We start from the raw sequence: 15,692 nt of genomic DNA on the forward strand, positions 1-15,692 counted from the left end.
GTTATGATTACTTAGTTCGGTTGATTTGGTTGATTTTATGCAAAAATACGTGGAATTTTTGCATTTTCTCGTGCAAATCATTAAAAAGGGAGACTTACCAGTCTTTTTTCCTCTAATTCTTTATTAATCAATCGCTCTTTTCGCACTTTTTGCTGATTTTTTTCTCACTTCTATTGAACAACACTAATTGAGGTTATGTTGAAGCAACACACACAACATCCCGGTGGGATCTCTGATTCACAACGCAAAAGTGGCAAAAGTAGTAAAAAAGCAATGATTCAAATCCCGGCTGGTCGATATTCGCAGTGTAGGAACTAAGAATTTTCGGCGCAGTAACTATTTTTTGCGAGATTATCACAAAAATTATGCATTTCAACATAAATTGCAAGAGTGCAACCGTAGTGATAAGTTAATTGACCAAAGATTAATTCCGAAAGGATGCACATTGATGAAGAAGATGACGAGGATATGGGTGAATGGGAGGCATTGAGAACAATTGAGGAATTCGACTATGGTGAGATTGCATAGAAAGTTCTCGAAGGCCACGGATGACAATGTTTTGTTCTAAATCTTCAGTTCCCACCGGCACAGAAGCCGCAACAACCCGAGAAATTGATGGTGGCGATGGGGGTGCAATGGAGATGGTACCACTGAAACCCCTGACACCTGTTAGTTTGCTTGTGGAGAGTCTCCTGCAGCAACTATGTAATCTCCTTGAGGTGGATTCGGTGCGTTCGCAGTTGCTGTACAAATCAATCTGTGAGCAATTGCAGCAGATGAATTTGATTGATGATTCCTGGGAAATGGGGGAATTTGAGGCGATGCGAAGTCAATACCAACGAGCACTCTTTCAGCTCGTTGCCGTTGCTCGTGGGCAGGATTTACCGCAATCCCTGCAAACTGTCTGGCCACTGGCATCTGCACGTCAGTTGGATTGGTCGCGGTACCACAGGGATTTTGAGGAGATTGAATTTATTGCCGGCGGAGGCTTTGGGAAGGTTTATCGCTCAAGGAATAGACTCGATGGTATTGAGTATGCAATTAAGAAGGTTCTAATCCGTTCCACGAGTGTCGACAAGGTGTTGTCGCACCTGAAGGAGGTGCGTACCTTTGCGGGGCTCAATCACGTGAATATTGTACCGTACAAAGCTGCCTGGATGGAGCCCCTCATGTCCTACGATGGAGATTCCGTGCTGTCGAATATGAATCAACAAGAGGACACAGAGAGCCTGTCTCCGGCGCCAAATTCAACGGTTGACGATACAGAAAATGACTCTGTGATATTTGCCGCCGCCAGTGAGAGCAACAACAACCACGTGCCACCACTGGAATGGACGAATACGCAATCCCGGCAATCCCACAGGGTGGGTCCCAATAGAACCATTAGCATTGAGGAACATCAACCACATGTGAAGCTTCGTTGGGCCATGCTCTACATCCAAATGTCGCTGTGCCAGCTAACCCTACGCGAATGGATGGATCGTCGCAACAGTAGTCAGGATTTCTCCATGTTCTACGCACAATTTATCTCCGAAGGATCTCAATCACAATTCCCATGCCTTCCGGCAACGCCCAATTCTACGGACACCCCAAAACCCGAAGAGCATCTCGTGCAAGTTTCTCTGGAGATCTTTCAGCAGTTAATCAATGGACTGAGATACATCCACGAATGCCGGATTGTTCATCACGACATTAAGCCTAGTAATGTATTTGTGGGTGTAAGCAATTGTGGGAGTCTCATCATTCAGCTGGGAGACTTTGGTCTCGCCTGCCCTCTGGAGAGTTCCCATCGTGATGGTGCAATGGGCACGCCACTGTATGCCGCCCCTGAGCAACTTGATGGGCAGTGTGATCCCAAGAGTGACATCTACAGCCTCGGAATCATCCTGCTTGAACTTCTCATTCCCTTTACAACTGACATGGAACGTGCTCGAGTAATGGATGATGCTAAACACGGTCGATTGCCATCGAGTCTTCCCCCGCAGCTTGCTCAGCTGATCCTACGTCTGCTCGACAAGCCATCCGTGCGTCCAAGTTCTGCAGAATTGTGTGTCATTGCCACGGAAATGCTTGTAAATCGCGGTTGTGGTGTAGCCATTGCGGAGCTTGAGCGTAGACTGAGTGAAAAAGATGAGGAGATTCTAAATCTTAAGAGTCAGGTGGAACAGAGTGAACGCTACAAGGATATACAGCTCAAGACAAAGGATATGGAAATCCTTGAATTGCATATGCGGTACGAGGAGGAGAAGAAAACGCGTGAGGAGGAGATTCGAGTTCTCAGAGAACGTCTAAACTCCGTAACAGTGAAGGAAGGAACCGATGAGGAGGATAACACCAATAAGGAATGATCTCCTTCCAGAGCAATGAGCGCATCGAGAGTACCTTATTGGAATTTTTATGACCATTTTGTGACACACAAAAAATGATCTTTTTAAGTATTTGCGAGTTATCACAATTAAATTGTCTCTATAAACCAACTTTTATTACTCACAATTTTATTTTGCTCTTCTTATCACTTGCCGGGGCGGTCTTTCGTATACTTTTCATTATGAATTCCTCAGAGAGTCTCTGGAAGGGGACTTCAATGAATGTTGTGCAGACTATCGAGAAGAGATATGTGGCCGCCAGAACACCCAAATAGCTGATAATCTGTGTAAGAAGGAAGAAAAATGAAGCAGTAAGTTTAAGAAAAAAATTAAGATTTGTTTGCGAGACGATTAAAATCATTAAAAAAATTAGTATAAAAATCTTAATCTCCTCTAATAAATCAGATTTCATTAGAATATGATTAGAAGACAATGAGTCCAATTCTGAAACTGCAAGAAAACATTGGAATTTCATTGGAAATTGCACGATTTTTTCCCAAAACTAGCGACGTTTTGATTTTATCTTTTTATCTCTTTGCTTTATTAGTAATTTTAGCGGATTAGTTAATTACTTAACTATTGCTTAAAGACTGAATGAAATAACTTTTAGGAATTATAGGTAAATGTATTATTAATCACCATAATTTACTGATTTTATTAATAAAAAAAATAACATTAAAGACAAATTCTTGAGTTTTTTTTACTTACAATCATTGGATAAGAAATTTCTGATGGGGGGAGACGACCACCGTAGGCAAATCTCGCCAGGACACTGTGAAACATGTACATTGTGTAGGAGAGTTTATTGACGCGCGTACAGAAAGGACCGGTGGCCCATCTGGCAAAGGACGCCAGGTAGCCCCAATGTGCCAAACAAATGTACGATCCCATAAAGACGGCAAGAAAGAAGCGTCCCATTGACCAAAGGAAAGCCACGTAGAGTACACCCTTTGAAGCTGCATCGCTCATTGTTTGTGACACAAGGAAGGCCAAGGAGGAAACCATGTAGAGCTGAACCGAGCGCTTCCCGAAAGCTGGTACACCAGTCTTTTGTGTCTCCACGATGATCATGGCAACAATAATTCCAATCCCATAGGGGAAGATTCGATACCACAGTGGTGTATACACTGTATCCACAGCTTCAAATACTCCCAAAACTCTGTGCCAAAAGAGAAAAGAATGATGAAGAGATAAAAACCTGCAAATGAATCAATAAAATTGAATATTTCTTCCATTTGTCTTACGAGAGTTGAAATTTGTGGTAGATACAGAGCAGGAATGTTAGCAGCACACCACCACCTGTGACGAGGAGTAACATGATGAGGCCACGCTGTGGATATTTGGCTTGAATGAAGAGGATCGCCATGAAAATGGCAAAGAGTTGCATATCACACGCCAAATGCCAGCTCCAGCGATTGCACATGTCCTGAATTGGGTAGAAATTCTGCACAAAGAACATATTGCGGTACCAACTGAAAAAAATCCAACGATTATAATTGCGATTAGGTGAAAAGATTCTTAAAAGTTTTTCTTTTCATTTCCTGTTTGTTCAAAAAATTCTTTCAATGAAGTCATGAGAGTCCCAAAAATGTACTTTTCAGGAAAAATTTGAGAAGATAAATGTTCAAAAAATGTCCTCAATAGACCTAGAATTGGATTTCCTTAAGTCTTCTCTTACAGAAAAAAAGGATTTTATTCAAATTAAATAAAATTAATAAGAAAAAGAAAAACAAAGAACTTTTCCTCGTTTTTATTCAATCTCGTCTCGTCTCACGGATTGAACGGATTAAATTTATTTTTAAAAACTTATCTCAAAAATTATTCAAATGTTATTTTGAATTGACCCATAAAAATTAAAAATAAATCTCTTAAGACAAATTGGACAAATCAAAACAAAAAATTCTCAAATTTTGATTGAAAAAAATCAGAAGAAACGAAATATATTTTTTAGATGAATCAGGAGAATTATTTCCATTTGGTGAGCAGGGAGACGAAAATGAGAAAAAATAGCATAATTTTATGCTTTCCAGCGACGTTTCGCCAAACTTATTTGCATCTTCAGGCTGTATTTGCATGGAATAAAATAATTCGGATTTTACAAAATTTTTCTTTGCGGGAAATTATTACAAAAAAAATTAACAAAATTCTCCTCTACGACTTTACATTTTTCTCTGTTTCATTGTTAAAATAAAAATAAAAATAAAAATTTTAAAATCCGAATCTTTGCCAATAAAGACGAAACGTCGCTGGAAAACATAATTCTGCTGTTTCTCCTCATTTTCATGTGATTTCTCACCAATTGGAAATAATTCAACAATTTCCAACAGTCGTTATAATTTCTCAACAATAATTTAAAAAAAAAAATTGAAAAACTTACAATTCACACTCGATACCTGGACAAAATCCCATGGGGAGTGCATTCTCCGTGTCCAAATAGAGGTATACCATCCTTGAGATAATTGATGAAATGAGAATAACTGGAGCAAGTCGAAGGTATCGATGGAGAATGTAGCGCAAATAGAGTCTTGCATTGTTCCTAAATGTATCCTCACGAATCCTCTCACGGAGTGCTGTATGCCGTATAAAATTGTACGCCATGAGAAGACCGGAAATCATGAAGAAAATATCCACAGCCAACACCGAACGGAAGAGCAGGAAGTAGCCGATTTTATCGAATTTTGCCGTATCAAGCGGAAATGTCGGTGTGATGAGATTGAAGTACATCACGTGCATCCCAATAATCCAGAGGCATGAAAATGTCTTGAGTCCCGCCACTGATGGTACAGCTCCCAGATTTGTTGAGAGTGTACTGGTGAAATTTGTGGAAAAATGGAAGCAGGAAATGAAACGCTGGAAATGCGTTGTGTTGTTAGCCTTAAGTTTTCGCTCAACTTGATTTTCCGGTTCACCACTGCTGAAGAATTCCTTGCTTAGATGCGATAGGAATGTGAGTGCAGCTATAATGAGGAAAATCCATATTGCAGCACGGTAGCTGGTGTTTTCCCACAATGCAGCACCCGTTGCACCGCTAAAATCCTTGACTCTGCTGAAGGTGACCGAGATATCGAAGAATTTACTCACATTCCCGCTGCTGTAGAATTTCTGCACTAGATTCAGTGTCTCACTGTGTGTGCATGATTTAGGCAGACAAATCCCAAATTGGAAATCCGTTGATTCACTAAAAAGGACATTCACTTGCTTCTGTTGCTCTGAATGGACGGTTCCCGTGAGGATGCGATAGTCCATCTCAATTGGTGATAAGACTTTTAGGAGTTTCTTCAATTTCGGCGTATTCTCACTCACAATCACCGATGGAGCTGAGTTCGTGGCATGACATGCTTCACGAGAGCCCAACCAAAGATTTTCACCCCAAATAAAGGGATTTTGACGATTTCCTGATGCATCTAAAACTGAAATTAAATAAATTTTAAAATTAATAATTTGTCTTTAGAATAAACGAATTTATTTTAAATTGAATTTAATCAAAACTTAATTTAAAAGACATTATGCACCAATATAATACAATTTGGTAATCAATCGAAAGAGTAGAGTAGGCGTTTTATCATCTAAAGATAAAAGATAAGGAAGTTCTTCAGATTTTATGTTAAAAACTAAATTTAAAAAAATTAGAAATGGTATTTTAAAATGTTATAAAAATCATGACACGTTAGAAAAAAATAAGAAACACAGAGAAAGTAAACGTCAAACGTTAGAAAAGAAGCTTCAGATGTTAGAAAATATATCAAAACGTTAAATGAAGACCGTTAAACTTAAGGATTGACGTCTAAACATTATAAATTAATATCAACCGTTAGAAAATAAGTGCCAAAAGATTTAATATTTAAAATAAATCTAAAAATCCAATTTTTACCTTTTATAGCCCAAAGTTTCCTTTCAGCAATTCCCTTGAGAATGACACTGATATCCTTTTGGCACTGATTACTCGTTTCACAGTCATTTGCTGCTCCTAACATAACACCAATTGCCACGGGAAAATCCTCTTTCAGGGCATCTTCATTAATGTAACACAAACACAAATTGAGAATCACAGAATATACAAATAAATCACAAAAACGAAACATTCTCCTAATTACTCATTAAATAATAAAATTAATCACAGAATTATTTGGAGGAATTAGAGCTCTTATTAAACGATGTATTCGTGTATGAACTTTACAATTGATGTTGATCAAACTAAAGTTCTGTGAGAAATAAAATGTTTAGAAGTCTCTCTGTCTCGCTGTGAACATAAGGAAATTAATACACGCATTTACTCCATTCTCGGTAGTCAAGGTAGTTTTCTCTGTGTTATTAAATGTAGATTTCCAATTAGTTAATACTACTGCAATCTAACTGCAGCTGAAGCACGTGGATTGTTAATTTTTTATTGAAATTTTCACCGAGTTATTTTCCCCAAAAATATATGGATTCTTTATGAAATTATGCTTATTCACCAGAATAGAACTAGAACTGCACTAATAGAAGATTGTCAGTTTAGAACTTTATCAATAGAGAAATAATCATGAGTGATGACCTTTAATCTTTGCGAATCGCGAGAATTGTAAGTCAATCAAAATCATTTTTGCCTCTATATATAAATTGTCTTTCATTTAATTCAGCATAAGCAATGTAAAGCAATTAATATTACAAAAAGGGGTTGATAAGTCACATAGAATCATGAGGGATCTGATCAATTTAGTTAGGTAATTGCTAAACTGAAGAGAATTTTATATTATTCGTATTTTAGGGAGGTTGTTTAGCTTTGTAAAAACACTCTACCAAATACCCTTAAAGTTCATGCAGTTCAGTTTCTTTTTTGAGAGATAAAATTAATGTTTTATAAGTTAAAAATTAATCAGAAATAGGTTTCAAATGTTATAAAAAAATGTCATACGTTAGAACTGTCAAACGTTAGAAAAGATATATTAACTCTTTCACGTTCTTTGGGTCATACGTAGACCTAAACGTGAAACATTCTATTTTCTCAAATTTTTATGAATTTAATTGTTATTTAACGTTAGATATTCAATTAATTCATACAAAAGAGGCCAAAAAAGACATTTTGACTGAAAAACATCCGCTGAGAGCGTCTGTAGAGTAAATATAGTGATACAAAGGGAGCATTTTTCAATGTTTCTTTGATTCCCGTGGACACAAAAGGGTTAAATCGGTAACACGATAGAAGATTAATGCTAAATAAATATAAATATGAAATAAGTTAAAAAAAAGTCAAACGTCGGAATTTGATTTAAAAAAAAATGTCAAAAGCTGCTAATTCTAATGAAAAAAATCATTAATCTGGTTTATTATGATTAGTAAAATCAATCTTCCCAAAACCGACTTCTAAAAAGCTTTTTTTAATCAATTTTCTTAAAAAAAAAAGTTTAAAAAAATCTCCCACTCTAAAACAAATTGGGTAGTTTTTAGCTGACCACATTGATCAATTTAATCCTCCACGTAGAGGCTAAAATCGACGACATCAAAAATAAATGGCATTCCCCATATTTTTTTTCCAGACAGGCAAAAGAACTTCCATTCAGAAGTTTATAATCATAAGATTTTATTTCTCAAGTTAAAATAGCAACAGAGAGTTAGTTAGACATTAATGCATGAGTTTCATTTTGATCCTTGTTGTTTTACTGATAAATCAGCAGATCAGCTCAATATCCTCTCAGTTTCATTTTAATTAACGTGAATACAACACTTTCTTGTCTAATCAAAAGCAAAAGCACAGTGTTCATTGTCCAAGTGTCCAATACACTCAATGGCAGGATGATGTCCGGAATCCCACATTCCAGGACCACAGCGCTTACAGAGTGTCGACAGGGTGCAGGGAATTTTTGGTAGCTGCCTGAATTGATGCAGTAAACCACGTGCCTTCCGGAGTATTAACTGCCCATCCATATACATTGCTAAATTGATAGGGAAAGGAGGGAGAGAAGAAGTTTAAGCATTGACTGAATTTTTTTTATAGAGAAATCTCATCCAGAGTTTCTCACCCAGACTACTAAAGTAGAGAAGCATCTCATCCGTTCGTAGATTCTGAGCAATAACATCATCAGCGTACACAGCAATAATAGCCAAGCAGAGAAATAGGTGAAAGTAATCAGTGAGATAGTTTGACCAACATGCTTCCCACATTCTAATGGCCACAGCTTCCGTAAATTCACGCTTGAAGCAAAGAAGGATCCATCGATGGCAAAAGAGCAGCTCAGATGCATCGGGGAATTTTTGTAGATGTGAATGAAATGGGGGAATCATGATCCGTATGAGTTCCCTCAGGTAGCTCTGTGAAAGACAAACAAATCCAAATGTGTTGAGATGCAAGCTGGTCCAGCAGAAGAGTGTGCTCTCCTCACCAGATTTCTATCGATGTCATTATCCAATGGCTGGCAGACAAAGACAGCTCGTTGCATGAGTCCAACAAAGCACCAAAAAGTCTCAGATTCATTTTTAATTTCACACAAAACCGGTGCAAGGAGATCACTCATCCCTTGGGTATATCTGAAATTGGCCTGTCTGTGTAGGAGCAAGTAAGGGGTGAGGAGACATTGACCATGGATGGAAGCACGTGAGAAAGACAACCATGAATAGCAATTGAAGCGAATTGTGGGAGAAATAAAAAAAAATGGAAAACTTACGAGAGATTTGGATTGTAGAAAGCATAGTTGAGCAGGATATTCTTCATTATTTCAATGTTGGGATTATCGTTGCCAGCAAAGAAGGGATTCCCACGATCTGTACGTACCACATCCTTCTCAATTACACACTGCACCGTACGCCAGAAGTGTGCATGTTCCTCCGGGGACATGGAGTACAGTCGACGTTTTGTTAATTCCTCATATTCCTGCCGTCGTATCTCCGCAAGGGTGGCCCTATCCTCAAATGTGGAATAGAATGAGTAGCACTGCAGCAGGAAGGGCCACACAGTTTTACGGAGTTTCTTCTCCAAACCACCGAAGAAGACGCATTTACGCAGCAAGAGATCATCCTCAATTTGTCCCTTTTTATTCAGCAGTGTCCCATAGAAGTAGTCCGTGGTGATTTTACTCACATTCCCCTCTTCGGGGTGCATCTCGGACTTCCGTACCTCAGGGCGGCACACCATGAACTGCCTGTAGGGACAGGTGAGATCCTCCTGTGCTAGGCGAATGTTGTGCAATACACTGTGCCACTGATGCAGCACCTGAGCCAGGTGATCCAGTCCACCATGATGAAAATGCAGGATCTTGTACTGAGATTCACGCGATGCAATCACCAATTGTCCCGAAGTGCACTCAGCATCACTAAAGAACAACCTCAGGGAGCGCATTTGACTGAGATCAACGGAAAAGCGTCGACATTTGAGAATAATCGGCATTCGGCGCTGTACAACAGGGCTATTTGTTGCCGATGATTCTGGGAATGCGAGATTGTGACGAAAAGCCAACATTTCCGGGGTCATCCAGTGCTGCAGGCTGTTACTCTCCTCACTGAGTGATCTGGCAAAACGTGCTGCAAGTTGCGGATTGTCAATTAGCCCATCCGATGGGGAGATATCGGCATTCTCAATGGTCGGATTGGCAATTGTAATGTTCACCGATGTCACCTGTGTGGGTGGTTTTAGCTGTATAGCCACCAATGAGGGATTTGCCCCCTCAAGCAGGGGCTGAAGTTCATTTATAAGTTCCTTCTTGGCCTCCTCAACTTCCGGATCACCATCCACGTCAACTTTCTCCCCTTCATCACCCTCGAGAACGGAATCACGTTCCATTTTGTCACTACTTGAACTCACACTCACCGTCTCCGAGTAGTCCGATGTGTACCCATTGCTGACACTCATGAGATCACTCGCAAAGGGATTCTTGTTACTCAACGTTGTCACCGTTGCCTCACTTATCTGACTCAATTCCCTGCACAGCTCCTGCTCATCAATTTCCCCCCGCAGGCTCACCTTCTCAATTGTTGCTGGACATTTGCGGAGTGTAGAATTGGGGATCCAGGTGAGGAGGAGTGTATGCCTCTTGGCATTTGTATGTTGATCAATGAATGTCTTACTGGCAACGGTGAGATACCCAGGATGATGCAAAACATCATAATCACTGCGAACAACAGTTGGTGGATGGACACAGACGTTATTTTTGCAAAACATTATCTCATTGTCCTCCCCCGATGCACCACCTTCATCCACTTCCTGCTCCTCCTCACCACCTAGCACGTAGTTTGATGCCTTCCGCAGGATACTCACAAGGGGCATGACTATATCCTTCACTGCAAGTTCCTATTCAATCTTTTAAGGGACACTCGTTTTTTTTCACTGCTCCAAAAAGGGAGGAAAAATCAATTCCGTGTGTGTGTGGCAAGGATGTGTCTGCCGATCGATACCCTGACATCACTCAAAGAACGTCAAATCCCACCCATGCGCAGATTTTTTGCCAAATTTCTTTGGAAAATTTCCATTCAGATTACAAAATTTTATTTAAACACTCTAATCGCTCGTTTCGGAGTCAAATTCCAAATGTTCAGGAAGTATATTGAAAATGTTTTGGAGGAATTTTTGAACCCATTAGTAGGCCAACGACCGCTGGCTCTTTAAACCGTGACGTCAGTGCAAACAGTCGCATCAAACGCCAAACAGCTGGAGGAAAAATTTGCAAAGAAAACAACCTGAAAATACGGAAAATATCCTTCAGAATGGACGGATTATTCATTATAGGACATCAGAATATTATCCTGTACCAGGACTACAATGAATCCCTACGGGATAAATTTATAGAGCTGGGAAAAGCCAATGGATTGCTCGAGGAGAATTTTGAGGTTAGAATTTTTTGTTTGTTTTCTCTTGAATTTTTTTCAATGGAAAATTTTCATTCTTTTTGCACCTTTTTGGGGGAATTTTCAGGAACGTGAACTTGATAGTGATGTTGTAATGCAACTCCTTAATCCCATTGTCACCTCCCAGCGCATAATGTGCAGTCAATTTGACAATAGGTACACAAGATTGGAGACAATGGGGGATCTTGGGGTACACTATGATGAGCTCTTTGGTTTCCTCTACCTCAAAATGGGATCCGGAGATGTGATAAAAGAGAAGAAGATCCTCACAGCATGCAGGGAATTTAGTAGATTAATCTGTGGCCCCGATATACAACTCTTGCGAATGGATTATGAGAAGAATAACCTCCTGAGGAATCTCATGAAGATATGGATGGAATTGGATGCGGAAGATCAGGCGACGCATTTGGAGAGAGTGGAGTATATGGTGGTGTCGCGAGAGATGAGAAATCAAGTTTTCGCAAAAATCCAAGATAGCCTGAAGAATCTCAAGGAGGAACCACATTTCGTTCACTACCATGGCTTCCTCTTTAGCCGCGGGAAGCTCTTGACGGTGTACTCCAATCGTGGTGCTAAGGATGTCTCCCCGCGGGATTTGTTTCACATTAAAATCCTTGGGACACAGGTGGGTGGCTCCTCAAGTTGCCACCTAATCTACCTGACGGGTGTCCAGCACTTCTGCTTGCCGCACATTCTCTTCAGCTATCGCATATCAAACACCCTCATCTTCCAGCTGGTTATTGAGTATGACAATTCCGACGTGGCTGATGTGATTTTCAATACCCTAACATTCCTCTGCAAGATCCACAACTACCCCCTGGATGCTGATAATATTAAACAGATGATTGACAGGAGTGACATGGCCATTAAGCAAATTCTCGAGGCACTGCGCAACAATAAGCTGGCAAAAGTTGAGGCAGAACGCATGGGGAAGAGTGTTGATATGCGTTGGAGTGGGATGAAGAAGAAATTCAATGAATTGGCGAAGAATTCATCCTATCGTGAGGTCACAAAGTTCTTTGAGGCCTCCCTCCCAGGACTAATTGATTGTTTAAAGCTCCTCTTCAAAACCCTCTTCTTCGACACCTTCCTCACCCTTTCATCAAACACTCTTCTAATGGAAGCGTCTGCTGTGTTGAAATCCCATCTCGATGGCGGAATTGTCAGTGAATCCGCACTTGAACAACAAAAAGCCGCCATGAAGGCCTACATCGATGAATACCCTGGGCTCATTCATTTTGTTTTCGTCGACAACACCGATGGTAGGATTATTTCACCTGAACGCAATTGGGATGACACCCGCCTGCTGTCCAGGGAGAAATTCTTCAGTACAATCGATCTCATTGCGAAGTACAAGAAAAAGGGACGAAGTTCAGTCATTTGGAAGGGCCCCGAACTCTGTTTCTCCTTCTTCACGTGGTACGAAGATGAATGTGGGCAATACTTGGATCCAAAGGAGGTGTCCGCATGCCCGGAAAATCCCACAGCATCGGCAAATTACTATCAGAAAATCACCGAAACCCTCTTTCAGCGCACCACCACTGTACAACGAATTAAATCCTACGATCTCTACCTCATCCACCTTGGGCTTGTCAACTCAAATCTCTGCCTTGAGCACTCACGTCGCATTTCTATGACCATAAATGACATAATGGGTTCTGGAGGGAATCCCCTGGATATCCTCTAAATTTCCTACGAGACTTCCGGATAATTTAGTTTTCTTTCAATTTATCCTTCAGGATTTTTTTTACATATAATAAACATTCCCCCAGCACATTCTCTTGCATATCTTGCCCCCATGAGCCACCAAAGGGCGTTTAATTGTACATACATTCCAATACCTAAGTTTTGAGGAAACCTAAGATTTGTGCCAAAATAAGATCAAAAATAATTTGTAATGCAAAAGATTGGAGATTTTATGTAGATTGTACGAAGAAAAAATTAAATAAAATCGCTTTAAATAATGCGAATTTATGTGATTTAGTTCGTAGAAAATTCGTCCGCATTCAAAATATTTCATAGAATAACGCATAAACTCCTTTCATTGAAAATAATTAATTTCAAGAAGTTTCTGTTTCGTTGGTTAATTTAGTTATGAGAAAAAGAAAGACATTTTCTTACCTGATTTAATGTCATTTAATGATAAAAAAGGGGCCCACCCAATTTTCCAGAACACAATCCAATTCACCTTAACTGCCCTCTGATGTGGTAACTAAGTGTGTGGGTGGAGGATTTGGGATTCTCTCTATGCTCCAACCACACACAGGGGGCGACTAATTACTAAATTTCACTCCAATATTCTCCACACGTTGTCGCATGTGCTTCAAAATATCCTCCGAGAGTTCTTCGACTGTTGTAAATCGGCACTTTTGGAAGCTGAAGATATCCTTGAGGAAGCCAATTGTTTCCTCCCGGAAATACTGGCAGACCTCACGTAAATTGTCATCGGGGCCGAAGAAGCCCCACGCCATAAGGGGGCTTATTTGTTCAGAAATAAGATAAAAGTGAGCCATGAAGCCATTTGGGTATTTGAGGAGGCGCCTTTTAGCCTTCAGCACTGACCACACTGCCGTCGTCAGGGCGGTCTCTTTGAAGCCATTCGAGAGGAAGCGATTCTGTACCACAGCAATGACACTCCCAGGTGGTGAATCGAGATCCTTGAAGGCGTCCAAAATGATAAAATCCAAGACAACATCAAAGAAGGTCATTGCTTTGACATTTCGTGCTTCGAGCTCACGCTCAATTGCCGGCCAATTGGTGTCATCCTGCAGGAAGGTCATCATCTCTTCGTAGCCAACGAGAAAATCCTTCGGGTCCTTATCACCCAAACACATGAGATCCGTGAGGATTTGTCTTCCTGTATCAGCTACCCAGCGATTTGTTGCTTCATCCCGAAAGAGTAGCTGAAAGGCCAATCGGAGGCAATGCAATTTCCCCAGGTATTCCATATCATTGGAACAATTAACTAATTCCGTACGGATTGTGCGACAGGGTATTGGGGTGTCCTCCATGTGACGCAGGGCACTCTGATACAGCGGATACTTATCGGCATTTGCGGCAAAGACTTCCGTAAATTCCTCAAATTCCCGCAAATCCGCCACTTGATCGAGTGCCGAGGCAAAGCTTTCAGCTGAATCGAGATTTGGATCACTTCCACTGCGTTTTGCACGTTCATTTGCTGCATCCTCAATGGATGCATCCTGAATGTAACTTTCCTCGCGAAAGAGCACAGATCGCTGATCGAGAAAGAGTAATTCACTCTGATCCTGAAGTGTGTACGCAGCATCAAGGAGATTTTGAATTTCATAGCAAAACTCCGTTTCTTCCGATGTACCCGCAATGATTATCCCTGCTGCTGTGCAGTGCGTAGCTAAAGCATCCTCCCAGTGCGTTATAACATTCTCCAGTGCTTCCATACCGAGGACACCCAATTGCTGCGATGTCAATGGGGTTGCTGCACCCAAAACACCCGCTCCCAAGGAACCCGAAGCCAGGGAGAGACGATCTGATAGGGCAAGCATACTCCCACCTGGACTAACACTCCGTGCGCTTGCCTTTGAACCTGCCACTGAGATGACATCTGTGCAAAAGAGAAACAAAGATAAATAAAAAAAAATGTTTTTTTAGAGGAAAACTTCCTTGAGGATCTCACCATTGGGACTTCGCATGCTATTCCGTGTCCTTCTGCCTCCTGGGAGTTTTCTTGCACGACGTGGTGGACGTACAGTACGGCGTCTCCGTAGGTATCTGGCTAAAATGCCTAAAAGAGCAATTCCCGCTGTTACGGAAACAATAACCACCTGGAAGAAGGAACAAACACAGCACCCCCTAAGTGACCTCTTTCCGGACAATGCAACCTCTCCTTCATTTACCCTCTGGGTGGTAATTTTAAATGGTATAATCTGGTAGTCTGGCATATTTACTCCATTATTTTCTTCCTTTACAATTTACACAATCCTCGTTATGCAATAACAATCATTAATTTTCCAGCGATTTTGTGGAAAATTGCTTGTATTTTTTACACCATAGTTGAGGTTATGTTGACACTATATTTCCCGGATTCTTCATAAATATTGACTCTGTTCTCTGCCCCTGAGACATTTACAGCAGGAGTTTTCTCAGAACACTCTTCTAGGCAATTAAGGGCAATTAATTCTAGAAAATTAACAAATAAATGCGAGAAAATTGTGAAAACTTTCCCTGAACTTTCTACAATAACTTTCACCCACAAGAATGTCCAATGAGAATCCATTGGACTGACATTGGACATATCCGTAGCATGAGAATCACCTGGGAATGTCCGTTGACAATTAGAACCATTCTTCACTAGCATGCAAGTTGTAATTTTAACGGACAATATTTATTTCGAAAAATTGCGCTTTTCATATTTTTCTCCCAAATTTTTAGGCATAATACACATATTTGGAGCTCCTGGGGTACCTCGGAGTGCTCCAGGGCCCCCGGAGAGCCCCTTTGTGCTAAAATTGGGGTTGGCGGAAGTTTTGACGGTTA

The 15,692-nt window shown here is 40.5% G+C and overlaps 5 protein-coding genes across 6 annotated transcripts; 2 read left to right on the forward strand and 3 right to left on the reverse strand.

The window, feature by feature from the left end:
- Positions 1-398: 398 nt before the first annotated feature.
- LOC129796394 (eukaryotic translation initiation factor 2-alpha kinase 1-like) lies at positions 399-2,477 on the forward strand. Its single transcript, XM_055838298.1, has 2 exons — positions 399-514; positions 577-2,477. Exons 1-2 carry the CDS (start codon positions 439-441, stop codon positions 2,346-2,348), a joined length of 1,848 nt encoding a protein of 615 aa, XP_055694273.1. The 5' UTR covers positions 399-438; the 3' UTR covers positions 2,349-2,477.
- On the reverse strand, positions 2,461-13,389 carry LOC129796398 (O-acyltransferase like protein-like). The gene is made up of 6 exons (XM_055838304.1): positions 13,302-13,389; positions 6,238-6,378; positions 4,744-5,776; positions 3,611-3,838; positions 3,075-3,525; positions 2,461-2,649 (listed from the first exon to the last, which is right to left on the reverse strand). The coding sequence occupies exons 2-6, from the start codon at positions 6,338-6,340 to the stop codon at positions 2,488-2,490; spliced, it is 1,977 nt and encodes a 658-aa protein (XP_055694279.1). The 5' UTR covers positions 6,341-6,378; positions 13,302-13,389; the 3' UTR covers positions 2,461-2,487.
- LOC129796388 (TBC1 domain family member 16) lies at positions 7,902-10,946 on the reverse strand. 2 transcript variants are annotated; one of them, XM_055838274.1, is made up of 4 exons: positions 9,008-10,946; positions 8,726-8,870; positions 8,366-8,654; positions 7,902-8,278 (listed from the first exon to the last, which is right to left on the reverse strand). In XM_055838274.1, exons 1-4 carry the CDS (start codon positions 10,600-10,602, stop codon positions 8,079-8,081), a joined length of 2,229 nt encoding a protein of 742 aa, XP_055694249.1. In that variant the 5' UTR covers positions 10,603-10,946; the 3' UTR covers positions 7,902-8,078. The 2 variants fall into 2 exon arrangements, with proteins under 2 accessions (XP_055694249.1, XP_055694248.1); XM_055838273.1 differs by having other exon boundaries at positions 8,726-8,885; positions 9,008-10,877.
- Positions 11,040-13,147, forward strand: LOC129796396 (BLOC-3 complex member HPS1). The gene is made up of 2 exons (XM_055838301.1): positions 11,040-11,162; positions 11,248-13,147. Exons 1-2 carry the CDS (start codon positions 11,040-11,042, stop codon positions 12,865-12,867), a joined length of 1,743 nt encoding a protein of 580 aa, XP_055694276.1. The 3' UTR covers positions 12,868-13,147.
- LOC129796399 (mitoguardin) lies at positions 13,293-15,445 on the reverse strand. Its single transcript, XM_055838305.1, has 3 exons — positions 15,053-15,445; positions 14,833-14,980; positions 13,293-14,760 (listed from the first exon to the last, which is right to left on the reverse strand). Exons 1-3 carry the CDS (start codon positions 15,095-15,097, stop codon positions 13,454-13,456), a joined length of 1,500 nt encoding a protein of 499 aa, XP_055694280.1. The 5' UTR covers positions 15,098-15,445; the 3' UTR covers positions 13,293-13,453.
- Between the last annotated feature and the right edge of the window lie 247 nt (positions 15,446-15,692).

The sequence above is a fragment of the Lutzomyia longipalpis genome, chromosome 4 (genome assembly GCF_024334085.1).
Source record: "Lutzomyia longipalpis isolate SR_M1_2022 chromosome 4, ASM2433408v1".
Classification (NCBI taxonomy): domain Eukaryota; kingdom Metazoa; phylum Arthropoda; class Insecta; order Diptera; family Psychodidae; genus Lutzomyia; species Lutzomyia longipalpis.